General features: G+C 38.6%; 1 protein-coding gene and 1 pseudogene across 10 annotated transcripts; both read left to right on the forward strand.

Annotated features, from left to right (window-relative positions):
- Positions 1-256: 256 nt before the first annotated feature.
- On the forward strand, positions 257-1,747 carry LOC148879914 (protein ASPARTIC PROTEASE IN GUARD CELL 2-like; annotated as a pseudogene).
- A 6,444-nt stretch (positions 1,748-8,191) lies between these two features.
- On the forward strand, positions 8,192-18,800 carry LOC148879915 (U-box domain-containing protein 33-like). Of its 10 annotated transcripts, none has more exons than XM_088961658.1 (10): positions 8,192-8,773; positions 11,561-11,906; positions 12,552-12,673; positions 14,032-14,153; positions 14,777-14,881; positions 14,959-15,430; positions 15,870-16,025; positions 16,314-16,880; positions 17,086-17,853; positions 18,404-18,800. In XM_088961658.1, the coding sequence occupies exons 2-10, from the start codon at positions 11,669-11,671 to the stop codon at positions 18,593-18,595; spliced, it is 2,742 nt and encodes a 913-aa protein (XP_088817784.1). In that variant the 5' UTR covers positions 8,192-8,773; positions 11,561-11,668; the 3' UTR covers positions 18,596-18,800. The 10 variants fall into 10 exon arrangements, with proteins under 10 accessions (XP_088817784.1, XP_088817790.1, XP_088817786.1 ...); XM_088961664.1 differs by having other exon boundaries at positions 18,416-18,800; XM_088961660.1 differs by having other exon boundaries at positions 8,715-8,763.
- Positions 18,801-27,325: the final 8,525 nt, after the last annotated feature.

A 27,325-nucleotide genomic window follows, 5' to 3' on the forward strand; every position in this document is an offset into this window, starting at 1 on the left:
TTGGAAACTAAACAACTCTCACATTAGCAAATTTGTACCATATTTTTTAGGGAAAATTCCCGATAGGTACCCTGTACTTTAGGCCGAGTGCCAATTTAGTACCCATACTCTAAATCGTGACAATCTAGTACCCGAACTTTCAATTTAGGACAATTTAGTACCCATGTTAGATTTCTGTTAATTAAAGGATAAAAAGTCTTAAATACCCCCAATGCTATTTCCACCGAATAAAATAATTAAAATAACCCATCGAACAATGCAAATAGGAACCACTGTTCATACTTGCATATACAGAGACGTCGAGAACCAGCTCCCTCACGCCGGTGGTGTCAGGCAAATGCACCGCCAGAAAACGACCTAAAGTACACAATTTAAAGTACAGGTACTAGTTTCTTTATCAAGAAACTAATTGAATCTCAATAAACTGGTATATCTTTTCCTGTTGTTCTTTTTCTTCCTCTACAAAAATATCTGCTTTAAATTGGAGTTCGATTAATTTTACGTTTTAATTACCTGGGCTACTTTTTTCCCCTTGAAGATTTTCATGTAGGAGGAACTCTATAAACGAAGAATAAGAGAGCCTGGTTTTTTCCAAGATTTTCTTCATCCTGATTATCATCTGCTTAAGTGCCGCTGTCGTTGTTTCTAGCCAACATGGACTTAAGTCCATTGGTTCTATTCTTGTTGGTATTGAACTCCCCGATCACCTAAGCTTCAATTCAGTCATAGCTTCGGAAAATATAGGGTGCCGTCTTGCAAAGACGAAGACTTCTTCGCATAAACCAACAAAAGCAACCATTCTAGAGGAAGAAGATGGTGATGACGACGGAGATAAGATAGTAGGAGCTCCATCCAGTAAACCAACGGTGAAGCTCCACCTCAAACACAGATTGATGACTCATGGAGATGAAGCTGGGAAAAAGGAATCAGTACATTAATCCACCCATAGAGACTTTAACAGAATCCAAACCCTTTTCAAAAGGATTATAGAGAGGATAACCAAGACACGGTTTCAAGGTTAACAGAGAAGAAGGTGGTAGTGCTGAAGCCTATGGTTGCACTAGAAGCGGCACCGGAATCTAACACAAGTTGGTCAGCCGGAAGACTTGTGGAAACTCTGGAATCCAGTGTCAGCCTCGAGTTAGGCAAGTACTTCATGGACATTTTTGTGGGTACTCCTCCCAAGCATTTCTCTATGATTCTTGATACTGGTAGCCATCTCAACTGGATACAATGTCTTCCCTGCCATGACTGCTTCGAGCAAAATGGCAGTGATCCTTCTAGAATTGTCTTCCCCCCCCCCCCCCCCCCCATGCAATCCACGGGAATTGTCGTCCTTCTAGAATGTCACCTGCCGTGATCCTCGTTGTCAGCTGGTCTCCTCCCGTGGTCCCCCACAACCTTGCAAGGCTGATAACTAGTCTTCCCCTACTTCTATCTGTACGGTGATCGGTCGAACATGACCAGAGATTTTTCCCTGGTGACCTTCATAGTGAACCTGACATCACCAACTGGAAAATCATAATTCCGACAAGTTGAGAATGTCATGTTCGGATGCGGACACTGGAACAAAGGCCTCTTCCATGGGGCTGCCGAATTGCTAGGACTGGGGAGGGGCCTCCTTTGTCATTTCGCCAACCTTTCTTCTCTTCGTCGGCCTCTCTATCGTTTCTCCAACCTTTCTTCGCCGGCCTCTCTGTCATTTCTCCAATCGATTTTGAAGAGAAGGGTGGAATGGGAGTGCTAGGAATGAAGAGGAAGGTCGACTATCTTCTCCTCTTTCGTTTGTTCAACCCAGAACAAAGACAAAGGGGATTAGGGAAAGGGAATAAGAAGGGTTTTTTCATTAAAGGTATTTTTGGTATTTTGAAAATTTTAACTCACATTGAGTTTCTAGCCGATAGAAATATAACGTCGGGTACCAAATTTTCGCAAATTGAAAGTTTGGGTATCAAATTGTCCCAAATTGAAAGTTTGAGTACTAGATTGTCACAATTTAAAATATGCGGCCTAAAGTGCAGGGTACCTATCGGAAATTTCCCTATTTTTCAATACTTCTTAAAGAGGCATTCTACAACCTAAATGTCTTTGTTTTCATTTTTTTTTCAAAATTGCCACATTAGCAAAAAAACAGAAAACATGTTCTCAAACTCTGTTCTTGTTTTTAAAGAGAAAAACAAGTTGTTTTTTTTTTTGGAAAAACAATATATGTTTTTTGAACCATCAAAATAATGAGTTTTGAAATAAAAACAAATTTTGTTGTGTAGAACTATATGATTTATATAAACATGATATCAAATAACCAGATAAAAACATGTTTTTGAAACTAGAAATTCAAAAACATGATTTTGGCTTTTACTTCTGAAAACAAAAACACATACAAAATCAAGAATGTGTTTTTTGTACTTTTGTTTTGAAAAACAATCTATTTTCAAACCTGAGGGTTTTGATTTATTTTTATGCCTCTCCGTTCTACAACTCTAACTACATTGATTCACATTCCGAACTAGTCAAGTTCATTCAAGTTCATATCCACTGCATTGTTGGTATAAAAAATATAAAAAAAAAAATCTGCACCAACCAATGCCGATCTGTCACGTCATGTATAAAAAAGTCTTTAATTTTGAAATGGGAATAGGAATGGTAGTAGGGAGGGAATCATATTTCCCGTCCCCGCCCTCAATTCTGAAATATAATTAACCCCCATCACCCTCTCCAATCCCGTCCTCCATCCCTATCCCCGATGGTGATGTGTTTTTACGAGGGCCTGAATTCTCAATTTTTTTTTAGATAATAGTATTTTTTTGAAAAATAAATTTACTTAAAATAAATAAAAATTTTAAATTATAAATAACACACACATATATAATCGGGGTCGGGGTGGGGCGGGGACCTCAATCCCCATCCTTGACCCCGCCCCACCAAAGCAAGTCAGGTCCCTGTCGAGGATGGGGAAAATTGCCATCCCTAATGGGAAAGGACCGGCTAGAGTGGAAAATTGTTATTGGTTTGGTGTGGGAAATTTTGTCCATGGAAGGGTACAAACGATGTGAGTTTGGATTATTTTTACTTGATCCTTGGGCTGTATTTGGTTGCAGTGCAGTTTAATTTGCATTAGTACAAATGCATGAGAGTGCAAATGAAAAAAAATACAAATTCTTGTTTAATTTTGTTTTAGGTTTTACTTTATTCTGCTTCATGTCTTAATTTACTTTATTTGTATTGCAACCAAATAAAATAGGCTAAATTTTGAACAAGAAAACATCAGAATTTACACTTAAATCATTTGCACTGCTATGGTTTTGCATCAATGCAAATTTATTTGCATTGCAACCAAACACAGCTCTCTATGCATATACCCTCTTACAAGAATCACAATGAATGGTCCACCTTGAAGAGCTTCCCACCAATATATAATCGGTACCAGGGTTTTTGGAGTCACAGGCCCTAAAAGATACCTTAAGGCTGCGTTTGGTTTGAAGGAAATAGTAGGGAAATGAAGGAAAATGTAGGGAAACCTTTACAAATCTTGTATAAATTTCCCTACATTTCCCTTCTTTTCCATACATTTTCCTTCAAACCAAACATAACCTAAAAGTAGTCCAGATCTCATACAATTTTCTTCTTCACTTTCCTTCGATATGTGCTAAGTGTTCCATTATAGGTAGGGTTGGATTGGACCCTATCCAAATCAAAATCAATTTAGATGGATTGGAGAAGCCAATAAGACATTTGGATAGTTCAAACTTAATGGTCCAATGTATTTATTGGATTGGATTAGTTATAGTCTATTCATAATGAATTTATATTGGATTGGATTGAAGCAATATCCGGTTCATTGATAAAAGATAAGAATAAAGGTATCAATGATTCATGTTTAGGTTGGAATCAATCTAAATTAAAACCAATTTGTTCATATTTAACCATTGAATTGGAGTGGTCCAAAACGGTATAAAAGCATTCATCAGATTGGATTAGACCTGCTCCATCTGAAATAAATTCATATTGGACAGGATAGGATTGGACAAAATCCGGTCCAATTGAGGTATATAGACAATGTTTAATATAAGATTAACTTTTATCTTTTATTGTTCTTTTTCTAATAGTCTTCTTTTTTTCCTCTTTATGTGCTTGTGGTTATCAACAACAAAGCAGAGAAACCTCACCATTTATATCGCCTTGCGCTTGCAGGATTCGACTAACATCCTCGTCAGTATATTCTCTCATCAGGTAAATTATGCTTCGATAAACCTCTATTTTTTTAGCTTTGGCTTCGAAAAACAAAATTGAGCCAAGAAAGAATCGAGCATTTCGTAAAGGTTGCTTTTCAAAACATAACAGCAGTCAAAATACTTTTACGCTCTAATGTGGTTTGAAAGCACAAACCCTGAAGGCCTGAAATTCATCCAAATGCAACCTTGGATAATTTTTGTTTTAACTTTTAATACCTTTGTCTTTTAGCTATCGGTACGAGAGGCGATGCATGATAACGAAAAAAACGTATAACAATGAATCAACTGATATAGTGGGTCAAAATCTATAGTGATAACAATTGTTATAATTTAATTCAAACACAAACAAACTGTGATAAAATAATACATTATAGTGATATTTGTTGTGGAAAAAATCTAAGAAAACAGATTTGACTGACACCCAAATAAAAGTAAAATAGAGATAAAGAGAAGTAAGCATAGAGAATACATAGATTTACGTGATCCGTCTTATAATCTACGGGTGAAGGAAGAGCAAAAATCCACTATGTAGTCAGTAATGGAGAAGAAATTCAGAATTGTATACACTCAACCTCATTTATAGAAAACCCTAAACCTTAAAATACACCTAATGTATCTCTCTTCTCTTACAAGACAAAGATTAAGTATACAAAAGAGAAAACCCCTAAAAATACATAATTATTCATATTCGATTCAGACCTATAAACTGAATATGGATCGGACCCAACCCAAACCCTACACTTTCACCACAAATCATTATGAAATTTTGCCTTCAGATTTTTCTCAAATTATTTCAAAACGGATTCATGAAATAGGTGGCCACAAAAAATTCAAGACATAAAGGTAACAATATCTTTTTGTGTAGTTAGTCTTTAATGATAAGCACACATGGTAAAATTCGAACAAATGAAAAGTAATTAAATACACATGATAAATCATAACGATTGGAATTTTGATATAATCAAATAACATGCCATAAAAATTTTGGAAAAGTATGGACAGACCCAATGCAGATTTTTGAATTTCACTGCAAATCTATATTCGAACATTCAAAATATCAAAAACCCCTATTCTATACACCAATGTCGCCCGTGAGTTAGCATCAATTCCGAACTAACACCTACCCGACGCCAACTGTACTTTAGGCCAAAAAATCCTGGCCTTCATAGGCACAATCAGTTGGTGAAAACTTCTGACTATTTGGAAAAAAACAGGTTGGGCTGTTTCGGGCTTCCTCCACATGACATGTTATGATGGGCATGAGGTACTTGCAACCAAAATTCTTCTAGCAGAAAAGTCAAGCAAGAGACTGAATGGAATAATGTGTCATGTGGATGAAGCTCACAAAATCTCCCCATCAGCTCAAAGCTCTTGACGTATCATGCCTCTCTATTATCATATATTTATTTTTTGGTAGAACTGATCTTATAGATTTACTTCCTCGTTCTCCTTCCACCTTTTCTAGGGAGTGTCATAAGCACAAAAAAGCAACATTATAAACGTTTCAACAAAACCTTATCAATTGCCACCGAAGCAGCTATCTCACCCTATATATTCCTATTTCACTTTATTAATACAAATTAAGGGTCCGTTTGATTTACAGTTGAAAGTAGAATTGGAATGATTTATTCCCATAGTCTGTTTGGTTTAAACAAAAATATGAATGAGAATTAGAATTAGTAGAAATGAGATTTCATTCCCAAGAGAGAGGCAGGGAATGGCCATTCCTTACAGAAAGGAGAATGGGATTTTGATTCTGCCCAACCAAACAGTTGAAATCGGGATAGCTCATCCCAATTCCGCTTCTAGATCCCTATTCCCACAAAGAAAATGAGGCCTAAGTATCTCTAATCACAAAAAATATCCTTCTTTGTTCCTTAGAGGATGCTTAGTAGTGGTGTTGCATTGCTATCCCATTTGAGATTGATCAATACAAATTGATATTTCTGCCTAAAACATCAATTTTGATGCGTCTCACATTCATGCATTTTTCTAACTGAAGTGACACTCATTTATGATCTGACAATACATGTTTCTCATAAATTTGTATTGATCATGGTTTTAAAACCATTGAATCAGAGAACAAACTGCTAACCTAGACAATTGAAGCACAAAACAATTTGACCCAAACAATGATTCACGGTTTTACAAAAAATATTTAGGCCCTGTTTGGTTCGCTGGATAGGGCTATTCTGATTCCCACTGTTTGGTTGGGAAGAATTGGAATCCCAATCCCATTCCTGCTATAATGGCATTTCATTTGAAGGAATGGCCAGTCCCTACCCCTCCTTTGGGAATGAAATGTCATTCATGCTGATTCCAATCCTCATTCCTATTCCTGTCTTAACCAAATAGACTCTAGGAATGGATCATTCCAATTCCAATTCTGAACAGACCCTTAAATAGTGGGAATGGCAACAAAATGCCACTATACCAAATACCCCTTAAATATTACTATTATTTATTAATTAGTAGCTAAATATATCTTATAGTACTAATATTATAATTTTTAGTTTGAATTTTTTAATTTATTGCCTTGATAATTTAATTTATAGTTTTTTTAGTTATCAAAATTAAATTTTATTAGTTAATAATTAAAATTAAATATTTAACAAAAATTAATAATAAAACAACAAAATCTATCTAACCTAAAAATAATACTTGACTGGATGTCAAAATAGATATATCACATCACCTTTTATTTAAAATTTGCTTAACAAAACTCATGCATGGCATGAATCCCAACTAATAATTTATATTACAGAGGCTACCATCTAATATATATTAGAGAGAGGCTACCTAGCGCTATAAAGTGGGTCGTGCCAGGCTGGCATGTGCCGCAAGCGGCCCGTGCAAAGTATGGGCTATACCGCCCTCTCCGATGAAAATTTTGGGGGTCGGTTTGGCATGGCCAATGGCCTAAGCCCGCATGGGCCCGTGGGCCAAGCCTTGGCCCAAGTCGGGCTATGGACCAGGCCAAAGCTATTTTTGCTTATTTATTTAAAAAAATTGAAAAAAAACTTAAAATTTTAATTTTATATGAATTTTGATGTATACATGTCAGCACCCGATTTTTGCTCGGTCCACCACTTGAGCCTCTAATTCACCCCAAACACCCAATCAGACCCTTCCAACCTCTCCGAACACTAAAAAACCTAGAAAACCCAAATTTCACCTCGAGAGCCCTTAGATCCACCGTTAAACCTACTCGATACCTATCCGATGGCCCCGATTGATCCTCACTTACACGGTTACACCTCATCCATTTCACCAGACACGACCACCAGACCTGGGACATCCCAAAACACCTACCCATGAAATTTGAACTCCAGATCCCTTCGTTCACTCGTCCATCAAACAACGATTCCATTTCGACCATTCTCACACCCATAATCCATATCCTTTTGAACCGAACACATCTAAACCAATCAAAATTTTCCAATCATCCCAGAATACCAAAAAACCCCTACATATGAAATGTCATCCCAAAACACCTACATTTGCCTTCAATCACATAAAGATTCCATTTCAAGGTTCTAGATTGATCAGATTCCAAATCCGCCCGATCCAGGCCCAGTTAGCACAACCCAGCCTTACCAATCACCTCAAATTACCCAAAAACCCTGACCTGAAAAATTCTACCTCAAAACACCTTCATTTCCCTTTGATCACACAAAGATTTTATTTTAAGGCTTCGGATTGATCGGATTCCAAATCCACCTGATCCGGGTCCAGTTGATTCAATTTGACCTTGCTGATCACCTCAGAACGCCAAAGAAATCTATCCTATGAAATTTCATTCAAAAATACCCTCATTCATCCTTTCATCAAAGAAGATTCTGTTTCGATCAATTGCATTAGCCCCACATACAAAACCCCCATCCCTCTCACACCCCCCTCAACCCTCCATTGTTTTTAAACCAAAACCTCAGCCGTGCATCAAGGCTTGACCAGAACTTTTCTAAATTATAAAATACCCCCCATTTTTTTGAAATTATAAAATAGTCCCCTACCCCCAAAGGAGAAGACTGTTCTCTTCTTCCTCGCCCGAACTAGCGGCGGAGAAAGGAAGGCCGTCCTCCTCCTTCGGTTCGCTGCTCCCTCCCTTAAATTCCAGCTTTTTTTGCCTTCGTTCTGCTCTCCTTCTTTTTTTTTTTCTTTCGTTTCCGCCAGACTCAGCCATATAGCGGCTGTGAGACGAAGCTCTACCACCATCAGTGCTCCTCCTCTCTTTCCCTCTAGTTCCTGTCGTTCCAAAATACATTACGGTCGCCATCGCCAGTGTCGTTTGCCATTTATCACTCCTTCAACGCAAAACCGAAGAGTTGCAGAACGAACCCCTCTTCGGGCTGAATCCCCTGTGCAATATCGGTGCTCTACCTGCCGGACAATCTTAGTCTCTTCTCAATCAGAAGCGGACCATCCTTCTCCCCATCGAAGTCTGGCCAGCCGTTGTAGTATCCGGCGACGTCTTAGGGAATCAGCACAAATCAGGATGGTAGGGATGAATAAAGGGAAGAGCCGATTCCCGGTAGACTCATGTACCCTTCTGAATCCTATCTTGTTTGAATATTAGTTTGGCATATGTTGATATATTCTCTCTGCGATGCTGGATTGTTTCTCTCTTTATCTGAAATGCTAGTTTCTCCCTTTCATCAATCTTCTCTGATATTTTTTTTCTTTTTTTTAACCATTTTAGTATATATATATTTGAATCCGTCTTTGCTTATCGTAGTTTAAATCTTAGTTTCAGTTGTGTCCCCCTGTTTCTGTATTGTTCTCATTTTATTTAAATTTTATCTGATGTATCTTGCCGAATCATCAGTGTATGTAGCTCACTGTTTTGCCGAATAGTTCTACCGCTTTTTCTTTGGTGCGTATCAAACTGCTTTGCTGAACCATTAGTATGACATTTTATGTTCACTGAGTTATCTTCATTTTATGTTCTCTGAGTCATCTTCCGGTTATACTGCTTTGCCGAACCATTAGTATGTCATTTTATGTCCTCTGAGTTTTCTATTCAGCATGCGGAGTATTGGAAATTGTAGGCTCTCTATAATAATGGTAGACTGTTATTTATTTGTTCGGATTATTTTCGTTTAATAATATGATTTAGGCCTTTAATTAATTCAGAACCGTTATATATACTTGCATGTGGGCCCCACCTTTGGACTCCGGAGAGGGGTGCCTAATCCCTTCCCTCTCTCATCCAAGTCTTACAGGACCTGTGCATTGGATTATTTGGAGAAGGGTGCCTACTAAATTGAGTATACTTTCCGATGTTGATCTCGGAGGTCTCATCACCTCCATTTCTTAATCTGATGGGTGGCGACTCCATTTCCCCATATGGCAAAGTGAATCGATTATTTCCAATGTTTATAATAAAATTACTTATATATAAAATAATTAAATAAATTAATATAATTAAATTAAAAAAAAACTATTTATTTTATTAATATATTATATACTATATATTATATAATTATAATTTATATAATATATTATATTATATATATATATATATATAAATATATAAAATATATAAATATTATGTATATATATATAGTCCAGGCCATGGGTGGCATGGCCTGCTTGATCGTGCCATGCCGTACCAGCCCGTGGACTTCAAACCCCAGTCCCAGCATGGCACGGCCCATTGGCTGTCATGCCATGCCATGCCGAACCGGTTTAAAATTGTACGGGCTACGGACAGTCCGGCACGATTTACACCTGGAGTATTTGCTGGAGCCTACGGGCATTTTCGTGGGTGGGTGGGTGGTGGTTTGGGTTCGCATGTGAAAAGACTAATAGTGGCCTTGTTTATTTTTGTAATCAAAATTAACACATAGAGTTACTTGTACGTTTTAGCAAAAAGCAATCGGTCACTCCCTGAATACTTAACACCGAAGCAAAGAAAAGATATATTTGGCTTAGCTCGAATTAAAATATAGTGTTTAATTTAGAAGTACAAATATATATAAATAATATAAAATATAAGGTTTTGTGCTCTACATTTTTGTATTCGTACTCATTTTAAACTAAATATAAAATCTTATATTTTATATATATTTATATTAATACTCTTTTCAACTGAGCCTTGGACTGTATTTGATTGCAGTGTAATTACCAATACAAATGTAATGCAGTCAAATGTAATTTAATGTGTGATGCGAGAAATAAAAATAGGTCAAAATTTATACTCAAATCATTTGTACTGCCACAGTTTTATATTTGTACAAATTTATTTGCATTGCAACCAAACACAGCCTTGGGAACAAATTCGAAATAATATTTGATTTGAATTATAATTGCAAGCTTGAATTTGGTTCAATTAGGCTAGCCAGTTTTACGAACTGAGCTTCATTAAACTTCAGCTTGACTTGTATCAATTCACATCAAAAATTTCTCGAATTGAATTTGAATAACTTGAAAAAAACTCAATTTGTTAGCTTTTGAGTTATCAATCTTTCTCGCATCATAGATTGTCCCAGCAACTATAAATGATACAGTAATGAAATCGGATTTAATCCTTATAAGACCATGCTCACACCGTTCACACAGTCCCTCGCAGCCTTCCATTGGAAATATCTTTCCATTCCATGAAAAAATAATCATGGTCTTGCGAGCACAGAATCCAATCTCCCCAGCAAGGCAGCAATAGGCCCAAGTCCCTCTTGGATATAATACATTGAATGGCAGCTTGGCCCGATATCCAGACTCCAGCCGGCCTGGTCTGGCCTAATTCCCCCTGTATGGTAAGTCCGGACCGGCAGATTGCCACAATTCTTTTCTATTGGTAAAAGAACTCTTTTTCCCTGCTGTGACCCTGTGACTCTGTGAGTTTGACAGTTATTGCCGTTGACCAAGAGAAGTCATGAATATCTTGGCAAGATCAACGCAAAGCAAGAACTAAATCACCCATCATCTTGTTGATTTTGGCCAGGTCTATGCCTTTGTTATTTGGTATATGGCTAGGAGAAACTGCTTCTGCAAGCACATCGAAGGAGGAGAGAGAGAGAGAGAGGAAAAGAGCAAACATAATTCTATATGATATTTTTCTTCTCTCGTTCGTTTTCCTTTTTAGTATTTTTATCTCAAGACAATCAGTTCTTTTTACAGAAAGTCGGCTGGTTGTAAGTAAAAGCAGGAGAGGTCATTTCTTTCTTTCTTTCTCTTTTTATTGTTCCTATCATTTCCACTGTAATTTAGACCGGCAAAATTGGGGGATTATGGCAAATTTGTGGAATTGATTTCTGTAGCAGTTATCTCGAAGAATATAATCTACCGATCCCGGTGTCTAATGGTCCGCTTCTCTTTCTGATACTCAGAGATTCCAATAGAGAAAGCGGGAGAGATTCGGAAGCAACAGCGAAATCGAGTATTCCAATGGAATAGATTCTCTTGACGGATGTGGCGAGTCCTCTACCTGCTCCTCTATGGCAGCTCGGAAGAAAGTGCCTCGTCATGTTGGCATCTCTGGATTGATGGAGAGAGGCGGAGAGATTGAAGAAGATTTGCAATCCCACAGAAACACCTATGATAAGATTTTTGTGGCAGTTGGAAAAGAAGTAAAAGAGAATGAATCCAATCTACTTTGGACGTTGAAGAACTCGAGAGGGAAGAAGATATGCATCCTTCATGTTCATCAGCCGGCACAGTTCATCCCGGGTCCGAGTGAGTTGGATCTAAATTCCTGGAAAATAAACTTTACCGATTTATTTCCTTTTATATAATTTAATATTTGAATGTTCCTTTCCTAATTTTCATTGTTGTGAGTTCTTGAAAACTCCCTGGGGCATCTATGACTACAGAAAATTGATCGTCCGGACGATTTCGGGATAAATTTAGTTGAACTCAATGCAATGGATTCTTGCTTTTAACCAGGGGGTTATCTGAAATAAGTAATCTTGAACAGTAACTAAGAATTTATCAGCCAGTATCAAAATGATAAGCTGTGGACAAAATTTTAAGGATGAGGGAGTGAGGATTATATATAGTCCATTGAGCCTTGTGAATCTGTTCCAAGTTGGAAAAAGTAGGATGAAGTTAATCTAAACTGACTTCTTTTCCAAGAAATGTACATTGATGTTGGAAGCCATAGTCTTCTCTGAAGTATTTATGAGCATGAATGATCAATCTAAATCTTCACTTCACCTTACCCCCTACCCCCACGCCTTACATAAAATGGTAAAGGTAAATGTCTAAATGATTCTCCAGTTTTTATGCAACCTCTTGATCCTGTAACCAAAATTTGTAGTTTCCATTGATTACTAATGTTTTTTCCTTTATTTTTTGCCATTTATCTTTTCTGATTTGCAGTGGGTACAAAGTTTCCGGCAAGCAAAGTGAAGGAACAGGAAGTTGGCGCATACAGAGAGCTGGAAGAGCAAAGGATGCATAATATTCTAAACGAATACCTTGTCATATGTATTAACCAAGGGGTATTGTTACTTTTGCTTTTCCCTGCTAGTCTTTCAACTAAAGTGATAATTGAATGAAAAAATGGTTAAATCCTTGTAGCAATTGTGGAATTGAAATAATGACATGTAGATTTAGCTAAGTAAATGGTTGAAAATAGAGGAGGGACATTGTTTCTTGTACTCTTTTGATTATTTAAGATATGTATATGCATGTCACCTGTGTATGTAAAGAAGTAACCTAATTGGTCATTTAGGTTTATTGTCAAGATAACCTACTAGTTTCTGCAACATGGGGAGATGATATGTAGTATCTGAGCTGTCTATTGGCTGGGGACCCTATATATTGACCATGTGTGATTCCCCCAAACAAGGTCACCCCTATACCCATTGATTCCCCAAATGATATCAACTGCCAAAAGATTAGGTGAAAATTCTTATGTTTCAGATATTGTTTCAATGCATAGGAGTTCCAGTGCATCAAAAGTTCAATGCTAATGCATTTGAATTCTCACTTGAATTTCAATTCACACAATAGCTAGGGAATAGGGAAATGCTAATACAATGATACAGCAAAACAGTGATAAAAATAGCACAATTAGGGGTTGGTGTTTATGTAGTATTCATAATAAGTCTTGCTTTTCACTCCAATACAACTGCCTAGCATATTTTAAGACCTATTATTTGAGCATCCCCTGTTTTTGAGAAAAAGGTCACTCTTATTAAGGACAAGTATAACAGTTCTGTTATCTAATACAATAAAGCTAACCCTTGAAAACAAAAACATTATTACCCTCTAATACTAATTAATAAGGGGCAGGCTATGTGGGGTCCTGGAAGGGTGGAATGGGTTCAGATCTAACCTCTGTTTTTTTGCATGAAGTTTTCTCTGACTCAAACCCATGTTCTCATGCTTGTCAGCCAATGATAATTTCACTGATGAGGGATGCCTTGTTTACCAAAAATAGGGAGTTCTCAAATCGGCAACTTTAAGGAAATGCTTATGAGAATGGCTATTCTCGGAGTTAGCTGTTAATGTAACATTATGAACCTTGAACCTAAAAGCTGTTCCATACTATATCACTTCCAAATTTGAACCATGATTTTAAAATCATGAGATCCACACAACTTTTGCTCAGATGTTCTAATCAGCTATTCACCTCATTATCTTATAGATTAATAATTATGCTATCCAGATACAGCAAGGACATGGCTGGATACAGTGTCAGATATAGAATTTAAACTAAAAATCAAAGTATTGGACACGGTATGGTGCCCTAGTACATTGATAAAAAAAAAAAGTATGGTGCCCTAGTACAGGTATCTGGTAATCATACATTAATACTAAAAAAATCAATGACATAAATTGTTTCATTTTGTAGGTATGGGCAGAAAAACTTGTCATTGAAAATGATGATATCAAGAAAGGTATTGTAGAGCTTATCACTCGTCATGGGATAAAAAATCTTGTTATGGGAGCAGCAGCAGACAAGAAGTATTCAAAGTATGAACTCCAAAAGGACTACCTTTATTTCGTAGTCAACATGATCATCAAACTTTTGATCTTAGGTGTTCTACAATACTTGTCATATACATGCTAGACCAATTTATGAATCTTATTTCTTGAATCAATGGACTATGTTTTAGAATCCAACAGTGCCCAAAGATCGAAGTATTGATTGTAGGAGTTCATTCTTGAGTTAGAACCTTGGTTTATTACACTTAACCACCTTTATTTTCTTTTTGATAAGTAACTAGTACAAGAACTTGCTTCCAAACAGTATGAGCTTTTCAATAGCTTGTACAAAACTGAACATTCAAAGGATGGAAGAGCTTTACATTTGCAAGAAAAACTACTATCTGAATCCGTCCATGAAACCCCAAACTTAGCTTATCTGCCAAAATATTTAGGTTGTAACTCAGTTTGAGAAAAGACAATAGTGACATTCTTTACTAATGTCCTTAGAGAGCTACAGATGAATGGTGTCTTTTATTATTTGGTGCCTTGTATTAATTAAGCAATGCCTATTTTGTCGGAATACATTTTCTGGGATGGATGAGCTGGTAAATTCAAAATGATTTTGATGGGAAATTTTTAAAAGCAACATGATGGTCTCATTATTTCAGGAGAATGACAGATCTCAAATCCAAGAAAGCAATTTATGTGCGTGAAAAAGCACATTTTTCCTGCCACATATGGTTTGTTTGTAAGGGGTTCCTCATCTGCACAAGGTAGACTTTGGATTTGATAAAACAAAGCAGTCTTATTGATTGTCATGAAAATTTACACTATAATCATATTTAAACAGGGAAAGAGAAGGTATATTTGTATCCCCTCCAATTCTACCATCCAGTCCATTCAGTGAAATCAGCCAACAAGAGCACTTGAAATCTCTATCCTTTCCACAGGCACAGGTCCATCCTTTGGCACTTTCTAACCCATATCAAAGTGACTTTGGACGAGCAAGATCCTTGCACTACAGCACTCATGGGCATGGAGAAATAGCTGCAGCATTTTCTTCCCATGAAGGGTCTGGAAGAATACATACACCAGAGAGACAGTTAAGTAGTGAGGGGATTGCTGGTGAATTGGAAGGTATATCAGGAAAGAAAATCTCTCAGGGTTCAGAGGATCTAACATGGTCTTCAAATGAGGAGGCAGTTGGTGTTTCTGATTCAATATCAGTAAGAGAAGATCGGAGTGATGATGGGTCAGGGTTAATCTCTTGGCATGATTCTAGCATGGAACTTCGCTATTCATCTCCTGCAAATAGACAACTGGTATGTATTTCTACAACTGGTCACTACACTCAGTCATGCCTGTTAATAATGGTTTGCATTTGGACATGGCCACTTGGATTGGGCATTTCTTTCCATATTCCTGACACTTAAACATAGCAACATTACCTGTGTTCAGTGCCTCAGTTCCACATTTGTATTTAAATATAAAAATCAACTATTGGTTAAAATACTTCATCCTTTGCTTGGATTTGTTATTGGCTTGATTTGACTGTGAGGCTGAGTGGACTTGAAATTCCCTCTAAATGCTAACTGCTTGAGATCTCCTGCAGATTTTAGTGCTTGGTATTTTTATTTACCCAGTCTGTTAAATTTCTTTTAACTAGGTGAAAGAAATCCAATATTTGTAATTATGAGAAACCAATGTTTCTCAAATACCATATCGTTGGCTAATTTGTAGAGTATCTTTTGGATTTTTTAGCTGGATGAAGGAAGAGGAAATGGTAATATGTATGATCAAATGAAAAAGGCCATGGAGAAAGCCATCGAGGAGGCTGAGAAAGCAAAGAAAAAAGCATGGGAAGAATCTACTAGGCGTCAAGAAACCGAAATGGCCCTATCGGAGGCTCAGTGCAGGGTAAGTTCATCGATGGTTCTTAAGTTCTTTGTTTCCTTATTATGCTTTGACCTTCCCAATGGCCGGATACTTTTGATGGGCTTAATATTTCATCATGAAACTTTAGTAATTCTTGTTGTTCTTCTTAATTGGCTACGTCCCATTGTAATTCTCCTTGAGTTCCCCTAGAAAGGAGCATCATAGTGTGTGTGTGTGTGTACAGTGATCTAACAGTCAAGTTTTACATGAAACTAGAGAACTTTCATCTTCTTTTCATGAAACTCACCAATCACAGCCAAATTTTTACAGGCCAAGCATGAAATCAAGCAAAGAGAAGAAATAGAGGAATTACGTGCAAAAGAAAAACAAGAACTAGAAAGCATGAAGAGACACCAAGACAAAGTCTTGGAGGATCTTCGGATTGCACAAGACCAGAACTCTGAATTGGAGCGGACATTGGAAGAGTTGGAGCAGAAGTTCTTCTCTGCCGTCGAACTCTTGATATCTCTTAAGAGCGAACGAGATCAGTTGCGAAACGCAGTCAGAGAAGCTAAAAACGAACGAGATCTGTTACGGAACGCAGGCAGAGAAGCCAAGGGGCTGAGGAGTGAAGAGGAGGGCGAGAACCCGGAGAATCTGCATTTCTTTTCGAAGCTCTCTTTATCAGAGGAGGGCGAAATCCCGGAGAATCTGCATTTCTTTTCGAAGCTATCTTTATCGGAGATTGAGGAAGCAGCTCGCAACTTTGATCCGTCCTTGAAGATCGGTGAAGGAGCTAACAGTAGTGTCTTTAAAGGACTTCTTCATCACACTCCAGTGGCTATAAAGATGTTCCACTCCAATAGCTCACAAGCCCACATGAAATTTCAACGGGAGGTAAATCCGGTGCAAGTTTCGTATTTCATACTCCTGCTTGCATTAAACGCTATAGATGACAAATGCAAATTCAATAATCAATTCAACCTGTACATTGGGGCTGTCTACGAATTCTATGGCTCTATTATACAAGAATTAATTCTATTTCTGGTACATGCTTTTTGTTTGACATTGATTTGTGTCTCTATTGGCAATATGGATTCAGGTGGACGTATTGAGTAGGATGAGGCATCCAAATCTCGTAAACCTGATCGGAGTCTGCCCAGAAGCTTGTTCGCTCGTATACGAGTACCTGCCTAATGGAAGCCTCGAAGACCGACTGACGTGCAAGGACAACACTCCCCCTCTTTCATGGCAAACGCGAACCCTCATTGCCACAGAAATATGCTCGGCCCTCATCTTTCTCCAATCCAACGCACTTCACAGGGTTGTACATGGGGATCTGAAGCCCGCCAGTATCCTCCTCGACACCGACTTTGTCAGCAAGCTCAGTGACTTCGGTATCTGCTGCTGCTTATTTCCCCGTAAGGCGAACTCGGCAAGCAGCTCCACCCAATGCCATGAGACTAACCCAAAGGGAGTCCTCGCTCACATGGACCCTGAGTTCCTCGATACAGGAGAGCTAACACCAATGTCGGATGTCTACTCGTTTGGAATTGTTTTGTTAAGGCTTTTGACAGGGAGACCAGCGATGGGGATAGTGGAGGAGGTGCAACATGCCTTGGATAAGGGGAAGTTAAAACAAGTGTTGGATGAATCGGCAGGGAACTGGCCTTTTGTGCAGGCACAGCAATTGGCTCATTTGGCTTTAAGGTGCTGTAAGAGGAACCTGAAGAGCAGACCCAACCTTGCGTCAGAAGTGTGGAGGGTGCTTGAACCAATGAGGGCTTCCTGCAGAACATCGTCGCCCTTCTGCCTGGGTTCAGGGGAGCATTGCCGGGCTCCGTCCTATTTCATTTGCCCCATTTTCCAGGTCAGTAGTAATAAGCTTACTCTGTATATTGGTTGGAACAAATAGGGGTGTCATTTGAACTGGATTTGGTCCAATGTGAGTCCATTAAAATGGACCAGGTCCAATCCAGCACAATGAATATTTTGAACCATTTAGGATCGGTCCAATTCAATGTCTGGACCGTCCAATCTGTTTAAATTTGTTTTAATTTAGATTGATTCCAATTCAAACCTGGTCCATTAACAACTATATTCTTATTTTATACCAATGGACCAGATATTGGCTCAATCTAATGTAAATTGGTCCAATTCAATACCAAGCACCAAAATCAATTTGGATGAATTGAAAGAACCAACAAGACATATTGAATCGGACTAAGCACCAAACTGTCCAAATTGATTTTGTCTTGGACGGAATCCAACCCAAAACTGGTCCATTAACACCCCTAGGAACAATAATATAAAATATCATAGTTCCTTGAAGCAGAGAAATTGAAGAAACATGTGAACTGTGATCTTTGATGCAGAGAGTAGACATAGTTGTTGCAAAGTTTTTCTCATTGTAATTATAGTTGAAATTGCAGGAAGTCATGCAAGACCCGCATGTGGCAGCAGATGGTTATACATATGAAGCCGAGGGAATGAGAGCATGGTTAGACAGTGGCCACGACACTTCGCCCATGACAAACCTTAAGCTCGTTAACAGAAATCTCATCCCCAATCACGCCCTCCGGTCTGCAATTCAAGAGTGGCGACACCAGTGACGGATCAGCCATGATTTTTTTTTTTTTATTTTAGTTTGTACCTTTGTTAAGTATCTCTATTTCTTCTTCTCTAGTTGAAGTTAATTTTTCCATTTCATTTGTTTTGTCTATAGAGCAAAAAACGAAGGTTTATTAGTGTGCAATGTGTAGAACTGTAAAAAAAATGACGATACACGCAAAGGATCAGATTCTTTGGCGTTTATAACTGATAAAGATAAACTAGATCTAGATGTTTAGTCTTTAGTGAGCTTTAGAGAAGAGGGTGGCACAAGCGCAAAGCAAGGCATGGGAGGAGCGAAGAGCGAGGATTTTTTTTTTTTTTTTTTTGGTGCAAGCAAATGAAGCTTTCCTCTGCACGAAACGAAAGGGGAAAACCAATTGAAGAAAAACCCTTCTTTTCTTCAGCCAATAAAAAACCTGTTGCAGCCAAATGTGGAGTAGAGGATAATAACTTCGTTTGAGGCCGATGGGTCTAACCTATTGAGAAAAAGAAAGAAAGATGTCAGAAGCCACAGGAGTTATTTCAGGGATGAAGACTCCGATGGTCAAGTTAGCAAAGAACAGTTAGGGGTCGGTCCAAGTAAGAGAGGAAATTTAAAGCTTGAGTTCCATAGAGTCTTTACCTTAATATGGGAGCCCCCTTTTATAGCCAGAATTGCCTTAGAGGAGTAGTAGTTGGGAGGAGGTGGTGGTGGTTGGTAATGAATGGTCAAGATGCATCCGACCAACGCCATGTGTCAAAATTTGCATCACATCCCAAGGTCTTACTTCATCTTTAGAACCTTTCGCCTTCAAGACCTAATGGAAAACGTCTCACAATTCAACCAGCCTAGAGGTGTAAAGCGTGTCGTGCCCACGGGTAGCCCGTGGGCTATGCTATGTTGGCCCGCGGGCCGTGCATCGGGCCAGAGCTATTTATTTAAAAATTTTGATAAAAAAACATAAAATTTTAATTTTATATGAATTTTGTGTATACAAGTGCTTATATATACAATTAAAAATATATATTTAATTTATTTATATATTATTATATAATTATAATTTATATAATACTACATAAATATATATATATATATATATAAATAATATATATGGGTAGTGTCGGGCCATGCCGCGAGCCGTGCTAGGCCGGGTTGCGGATTGGGTCATGCCGACCAAAGGGCTACAGGTGGCATGGCTTGCTTGGTCGTGTCGTGTTGTACCAACCCATGGACCTAAAACCCCAGGCCCAGCACTGCCCGCATGATCATGTCGGGCCAGCCCGACCTGATTTACACCTCTAAACCAGACTTGTTCAATTTCAGAAACCCATAATTGGTAGAACCTTTACAAAGCTTCATTTTAACTTCATGCATTTATGTCAAGCCCTCTTTCTCTCTTTCCTAAAGCTTTTTCTTTCTCTTTTTCTTTCTTTTTTGTTCTTCTTTTCGTTTTTTGTTTTTTCTCTTTTCTTTAATTATTTTATTTTATTTTTGCCTTTTGATTTGATAATGTGATTTTATTACAATTCCAAAACTCCGATAATGAATTCCAAGAATTTTAGGTTATAACAATGGTTCTTGATGAGGGGTAATTTGGTTTGATCAATCATGTTGCGACACATGGCCTTTGAGTGACATCTCGGCGCTGAGTAAGCAAACTAGCTTGGCAAGCCATCTTGGAGCACCTCGTCCTGGCCAACCTCCACCTTAGTAGGGTCGAACTAGTTGACCTCATAAGATTAGGGCGACCTGTCCTAGAAGCCGGCCAAGCTGTAGAAGTTCATGGCGACCTGCGAGGAATAGCCCACTTACCCAACAGTACGTTACCAAGCCGAGATCCCTTGAGCGTTGATACCTCGGCCGTTAGACCGGCCTACCTCATCGCATGCCACGAAGTTACTCGAGTAAATCGTAACCCTGCGCGGATCTCGCAACCGTACATTAACACACCCGAACGAAGCAGAAATGGTTCCGTGAGAAGCTCAGGCCTGTTACAAGAGGGCTCTGACCACTGATGCCTATAAAAGGCATAAACTTCTACCTAAAAAGGTATGCATGATTACACACTCTCTGGCTCTCCCAAACTCTCAAAAGAATTCACAAGACTTTTTTAACTTAAGCATCGGAGTGCCCTCCCCGGGTAAAGACACCTGGGCACTCTAATTCTCTTTCTCTTGCAGTATATATCAACTCGGCCCTAACCAAAAAATATCCAAATCAGAGTCCGAGTCATTAGACACGATGGAGCTTCCAAATCGCGCGACATCAAATCTTCTCATCCCTTTTTTTTATTTTCAATTTTTTTATTCTCTTATCATTTTTTATTATTACATTTTTTTGCTTTAAAAAAATGTTTTTTTCTTTTTCTCATCATGCCTTTTCTCCTTTTTGTTTGTTTTCCTTCTTACCTTCTTTTTTTATTTTTTCTTCCTTTTTTATTTTCATTTTTTGATTTATTAAATTTATTCTATTATCATCATTTCATTGGTTATTTATTTGTCTTCATTTCATTCCTTTTTTGTTTTTAAATTTTCTTCTTCTTTTTTATTTATTTTGTCCTTTCTTGAGAGTTTTTTATTTTATATATAATACTTTTTAATATTTTTAACTTTTCATAATTTTGATTATTTTACCTTATTATCTTATTTTGTCTTTATTTTTTCTTTTTCTTCTTTTCTTAAAAATCCCCTTTATTTTTTTTTCCTCTTTTGTATTTTTTAATATTACTTTTTATTTTTGTTTTTGTTATATATCTATATATATATATATATATATATATATATATATATGTATGTATGTATGTATGTATGTATGTGTGTGTGTGTGTGCGTTTTGTTATTTTTATGGGTATTTGTGATATTACTACTTTTCTCATCTTGATTAACCAAGAGAAAATTACTAACCTTTCCTACCCCCATTTTATTTCAATTGTTTTTTCTTTTTTTCTCTTTCTCTCTCTCTTTGCTTTTTTTTCTTTTTCTTTTTCTATCCTATCATGTTTTATTTTATTTTTTTGTTACCCACAAAGTGTTCAACACATGTGTCCTATCCTGAAATTAGGTTAGTTTTTTCCTAATCCTTTCTAAATTCAAAAATAAACCTCCACCTATCGAACAAATGGACTTCTCTGGTTGGTGACCGATATTCGGTGCGACTATTGGGACCAAGGCCCCAACGACCTACCACCTAGGACTCTTCCTAATAGGACATAGGATGCAAATGGTAAGTGTGAGTAAGCAAATAAGCACTAGTAGAAATAAAGCAATAATAAAAGAAACTATCTAATAATCATCAAGAAAGAAGAAATTATTATTCTAACAAGCAGAAATAACATGGAATCATGCAGTATATACAAGAATAGCACTCAAATCAAATGAGCCCCATGTGGGCCCCACCTATGGCCTGAGAACTCCCTAGTGGAGTCGCTACTCTATGAGCATCAGGAAAACAGCTCACTTGGGCCGGAAATGGAGTTGCGACCCATCAATTATGTGAAATGGAGGTGATGGGACCTCCGAGGATGATTTTCAAAACCATTTTATCAAATAGTAACTCCAACGACCCAAGGCACTGGCTAAACTAGTCCGGGTAAGACTCGGATGGGGGACGGAAGGGGTTAGGCACCCCTCTCCTGGGTCTAATAGGTGAAGCCCACATGGGATCTCAAACCAATACAAATGCAAGCACAATTATTTAAAAAAATTGACAATAAAGGAAGCAAACTGCAATAACATGCCAACACAAAAGAAGAAACTCCTTATTTTATCGATTTATTTCTATTTTATTTTTCTTATTTTCTTCTATATTTTTCTAATTTTCTTATGGAATCCTATTTGTTTATTTAACATCTTTTTCAAAAAAATTCCTATTTGTTTATTTGTATTATGGCAATAATGTTTTTTTTTCTTTCTAATATTAATAGAGGCAAACATCGAGAAAATCCAAGCTATCTTAGATATGAAACCACCTAGCTCGATTAAGGAAACCCAGAGACTGATTTGATGGGTAGCAACCTTGAACCGATTTATGTCCAAATCGGCTAGGAAGTATATTCCCTTCTTCAAGGCTATAAAGAAAAACCAAACCTTTAAGTGGACCGAGGAGTGTCAGCTCGCTAGGGGTGGCAACGAGCCAAGGGCTCGGCTCAGTTTCAGCCAAGCTCAAGCCTACTAGAGTTTGGCTCGTGAGGCTCGCGATCCGGCTCGAATATATATATATATATATATAATAATAAATTATATATATATATTTTTTTATAAAATATATTTTCTAAATATTTTTATAATAAAATATAATAAAATATAAAATGAGCTGAGCTCAAGGTTATGAACTTTTGACTCGAGCCAAGCTTGAGCTCGAGCCTTGTAGAATAGTCTCGAGCCGAGCTCGTGCCTGGTACTATTCGGCTTAGCTTGGCTCAAATCCACCCCTACAACTCACCTTTGACGAGATCAAATGATACCTTAATTTGCCTCCCCTGTTGACTAGACTTGAGACTGGGACGAGCTCAAACTTAACCTCTCTGCAAGTGATGAGGTAGTTAGCTCAGTCCTAATAAGAGAAGTTGACAAAATACAACGACCAGTGTACTACGTGAGCAAGGTCTTGCACGCCATGGAAATGAGATACCCCGACATAGAGAAGCTCGCCTTCACACTAGTGCTAGCCGTCTGAAAGCTAAGACCATATTTCCAAGCCCATACCATTATCGTTTTGACCGATCAACCTCTGAGGCAAGTCCTTTAGAAACCTGAGGTCTCGAGGAGTGACAAAATGGGCAATAGAGCTCAACGAATACAATATCCGGTATGAGCCATGACCAACGATAAAAGCGCAGGTCCTGGCAATTTTCATTGTCAAGTGCACCTTCAGCTCACCACCTCTTGAAATGACAGGGCTAGAAATGGGAGTTTCATCCAGTGCGGCACCACCCCCAGCCGACGAGATAGCAGGCTGGGACGAGGAGCCCTGGATACTTCTTGTGGATGACTCGTCTAACTAGAGTGGAAGCGGAGGTGGGTTGATACTCTACGGACCTAGTGATGTAAAGCTGGAGTACGCGCTCCGGTTTCAATTCTGATCTTCAAATAATGAGGCATTGTTGGCTGGTTTGGCTCTGGAAAATGAGGTAGGAGCGACGAACCTTGTAGTTTGTAGTGACTCACAGCTCGTTGTAAATCAAGTGAATGGGGAATACAAAGTGCGAGAACCCTCCATCGCAGCCTACTTGGCCAAGGTGAGAGAACTCCTGCCTGATTTTGACTCCTAGTACCTCAAACAAATTCCGAGATCGGAAAATATAGAGGTTGAGGCCCTTTCCAGGCTTGTGAGCACGACTAACTCGACAAAATGAATGGTCTACATAGAAGAGCTACCTCGCCCATCGATAGAAAAAGGGGTAGAAGAGGTCGCCCATATATTTGATACAGAGTCGAGTTGGATAGACCCGATCTTCAACTACCTAAAGCATGGCATAATTCTGAATGAGAGAAATGCAACTCGGCGAATAGAACGATGGTCAACTCACTACGTGATAGTGGACGAGCTACTCTACAGAAGGTCCTTCACGCTACTCTACCTACGGTGCTTACGATGAGCAGAAGTAGACCAAGTCCTACACGAGATTCACGAAGGCCTCTGTGGAGGACACATAGGGGGCAGGGCCCTCGCTCAGAAGGCTTTGCGACAAGGGTACGACTGGTCCACCATGAAAGCAAACACGACTGAGCTGGTCTAGCTATGCGACAAATGCCAACGACATGCCAACATCTTGCACCAACCAGCTGCTGACCTGAGATACTTAACCAGCCCGTGGCCATTCGTGCAATGGGGCATAGACATGCTGGGCCCCTTCCCACTAGCAAAGTGACAGAAAAAGTTCTTGGTAGTGGCAGTGGACTATTTCACCAAGTGGGTAGAAGTCAAGCCTCTTGTCACCATAACAGCTCGCGACGTCCAAAATTTCTTTTGGCGAAGCATTGTCTACAGGTTCGGTCTAACTACAATACTAATTTTAGATAATAGAAAGCAGTTCAAGGATATTAAGTTCCAGAAGTGGTGCATGCAGATGGGAATAAGGCAGAATTTCACCTCGGTAACACACCCCCAAGCTAATGGACAAACTGAAATTACCAACAGGGCCATTCTACGTGGCCTCAAAGCTCGGCTCTCCCGAGCTAAGGGTTTGTGGGTGAACAAGCTGCCTAGTGTATTGTGGGCCTACAGAACCACCGTCAAGACAGCAATAGGCGAGACACCTTTCAACTTAACCTACGGGACCAAAGTAGTGAATACCAACTAAAATGGAAATACCAACGTTGCGATATGAAGCATTAGTTGAAGAGCCAAACGAAGAATATTTGTGAGCAAACCTCAATTCGGTGGAAGAAGTCAGAGACATGGCCTACATTCATAATGCAGCATACGAACAGTTTGTAGCTCGGTACTATAACACTCGGGTTAAGAAACGTTAATTTAGGGTTGGCAACCTAGTAGTCAGGAATGTTATGGTACCTAAGCCCGGTGTAGGAAAGCTCAACCCAAATTGGGAAGGCCCCTACAAGGTTTCTAAGATCATAAGTGGGTATGTGTATGAGCTCCAAAAACTTGAGGAGAAGGTAGTGCCTCAAGCCTGGAATGTAGACAACCTGTGCATGCACTACCTTTAAAAATGAAGTGTTTCGAACTATATCTGTGAGCTCTCTAGAGGACAACTAATAGCTCGGCCAGAAGTTATGGAAAGCAAATCAACAAAGTTAAAGAGTATCGATATACATTAAATTAACAATACTATGACTGGAACGAGCTTATCAATGTGAAAGCATCCAAGTGAACAAAAGATGGGACAAGAAGCAGTGATGCGTATTTGCTACACTAGCAAATGCACTAGCCGCTCAAGTAATAGAGTGATGAATAGAGTATCGTTTCCCATAAGGACTTATGCAGCAACTACTAGTAATATATCAGCCTTCTATTATCTGATAAACCAAATTGTATATCTAACATAAAACTGAATTCCTAACTAGCAAACTATCTCTAACACAATGGATCAAACACCTTGTATGCAAGTTGAGAAGGCAAGCTAAGTATTTACAGAATTGGTTCAGCAATTAGTTCTCTAGGTCATTCGATTGGATTTGGATTCAACCTTGGTTTAGTGAAACCCCAAGGCAATGAACAGCCTCTCTCAAGCGCATGTTCATTCTATGCATGCGTGATGATTCTTATATCTCTATCAACAATCTAATCCACATGCATGCATTAAGATCAAGAATTATAGGGCATCATAATTGAATGAACACCAACCAAATTGTACAAGTTATCTCTAACCTTGTACTCAATTCGGTTCTTGATTAGAAAATCCAAATTTCTAGACTCTTTCTCAAGCAATCTAGAAACTCCAAGAAAGAAGAACAATTTGGCCAAATGGAATTAAGATTGTCTAAATTCTTTCTCAAGAAATTTAGACATTACAAGAATCAAGATCAATTCGGCTCGATGTTCTACAATTAAAATCATAATCAAGAAACATCAAGATTGCATCTAATCCATTCGAATAACCCTAGAAAACAAATTACAAGAATCATGCTTCAATTACAGCAAGAAAGATGAGTTAATGGAGAAAATAACATGAAACCCTAGCTGATTTCATTTACCAATTGCACAAAATTTAGGGAAGAAGACAACCTAGATTGATCTCCTCCGATGTCTTCTTCTCCCAATTTCGAATTCAGCTTCTTCTCCTCTTAAGGTTTGTTGAATCTTCTCCTTTCTTCTCTCTTGTGCACCTCTCTCTCTTCTCCCTCCAAGATTTCGAACCAAATCAGTTTTCACCCAAGGAAGTTGCACACAAAGAGTTTGAACCAGCCGAGAAGAAGTTTTCCCTCCTTCTTCTCTCCTTATATAGTTTTATCCTCAGCCCTCTCTTGAAACTTCTAGAGAGTTTGCCGCCCTTAGGCTCCTTGGGCTGCACTTTGGGCTCCTCTTGAGCTATGAATGGGCCTCCCTCTTTGCTGGGCCGAATGGGCTCTCTTGGAGAGTTTCGACTGGGCTCTCTCTTTGGGCTCTCCCAAAGAGTGCTACATGGGCATTCAAGTGTTGAATAACTCTTCTTTGACCTCTCGGCTAGGCCTTTCTCCCAGATGGGCAGAAGTACCTCCAATTTGGCCTCTTGTAGCATGGTTATATGTTTTTTTTCCCCTAGACTTATTTCCTTTGATAATTTCTTGAAATCAACCTAATTTGGGGTAAGAATTCACACAAATCAACATCAAAACCATGCATAAATATCAGAATTTATGTGTATATTGTGCACACATCAAGCAACAACTTCTATTAGAGAAAGAAATGCCAAATGGTTGTACAGAGTAGGCCAAATGGTTGCACAAAAAAAGGGCAAGACAAAAAATATAGAGAAAAAGAGAAAGAAGTGTTCAATGGTTCTGACATAATAGGGCACGCAGGCCCCAGAAAGTTTATAGGAGAATACAAGCCCCCAGAACAATAGATATATCACCACCACCACCACCAGACCAGCTGAGCTACAGGACCGAGCTACTCATCACCATCACCATCCTGGGCCTCCTCGTTGCCTCCCTCCTCGACCCCTTCTTCACTATCATCCTCCTCTTCTGGGGTCAAGGGCTCTTCATCTACCTGCATGAAAAGCTCATCCAAGACCTTGTGTGCAGAGACAGAGCCGACATTGAGAAAGAAGTGTTCAATGGTTCGGACATAACAAGGCATGCAG

The sequence above is a fragment of the Nelumbo lutea genome, chromosome 1 (genome assembly GCF_056320005.1).
Source record: "Nelumbo lutea isolate HS-2025 chromosome 1, American lotus-T2T, whole genome shotgun sequence".
In the NCBI taxonomy this organism is placed as follows: Eukaryota; Viridiplantae; Streptophyta; class Magnoliopsida; order Proteales; family Nelumbonaceae; genus Nelumbo; species Nelumbo lutea.

What these genes read in the sequence shown, in the direction of transcription:
- LOC148879915 (XM_088961658.1), top strand. Translation starts at nt 11,669, where the DNA reads ATGGCAGCTCGGAAGAAAGTGCCTCGTCATGTTGGCATCTCTGGATTG. An exon ending in ACAGTTCATCCCGGGTCCGA is followed by an intron (nt 11,907 to 12,551) that starts GTGAGTTGGATC and finishes TCTGATTTGCAG; the next exon opens with TGGGTACAAAGTTTCCGGCA. An exon ending in TCATATGTATTAACCAAGGG is followed by an intron (nt 12,674 to 14,031) that starts GTATTGTTACTT and finishes TTCATTTTGTAG; the next exon opens with GTATGGGCAGAAAAACTTGT.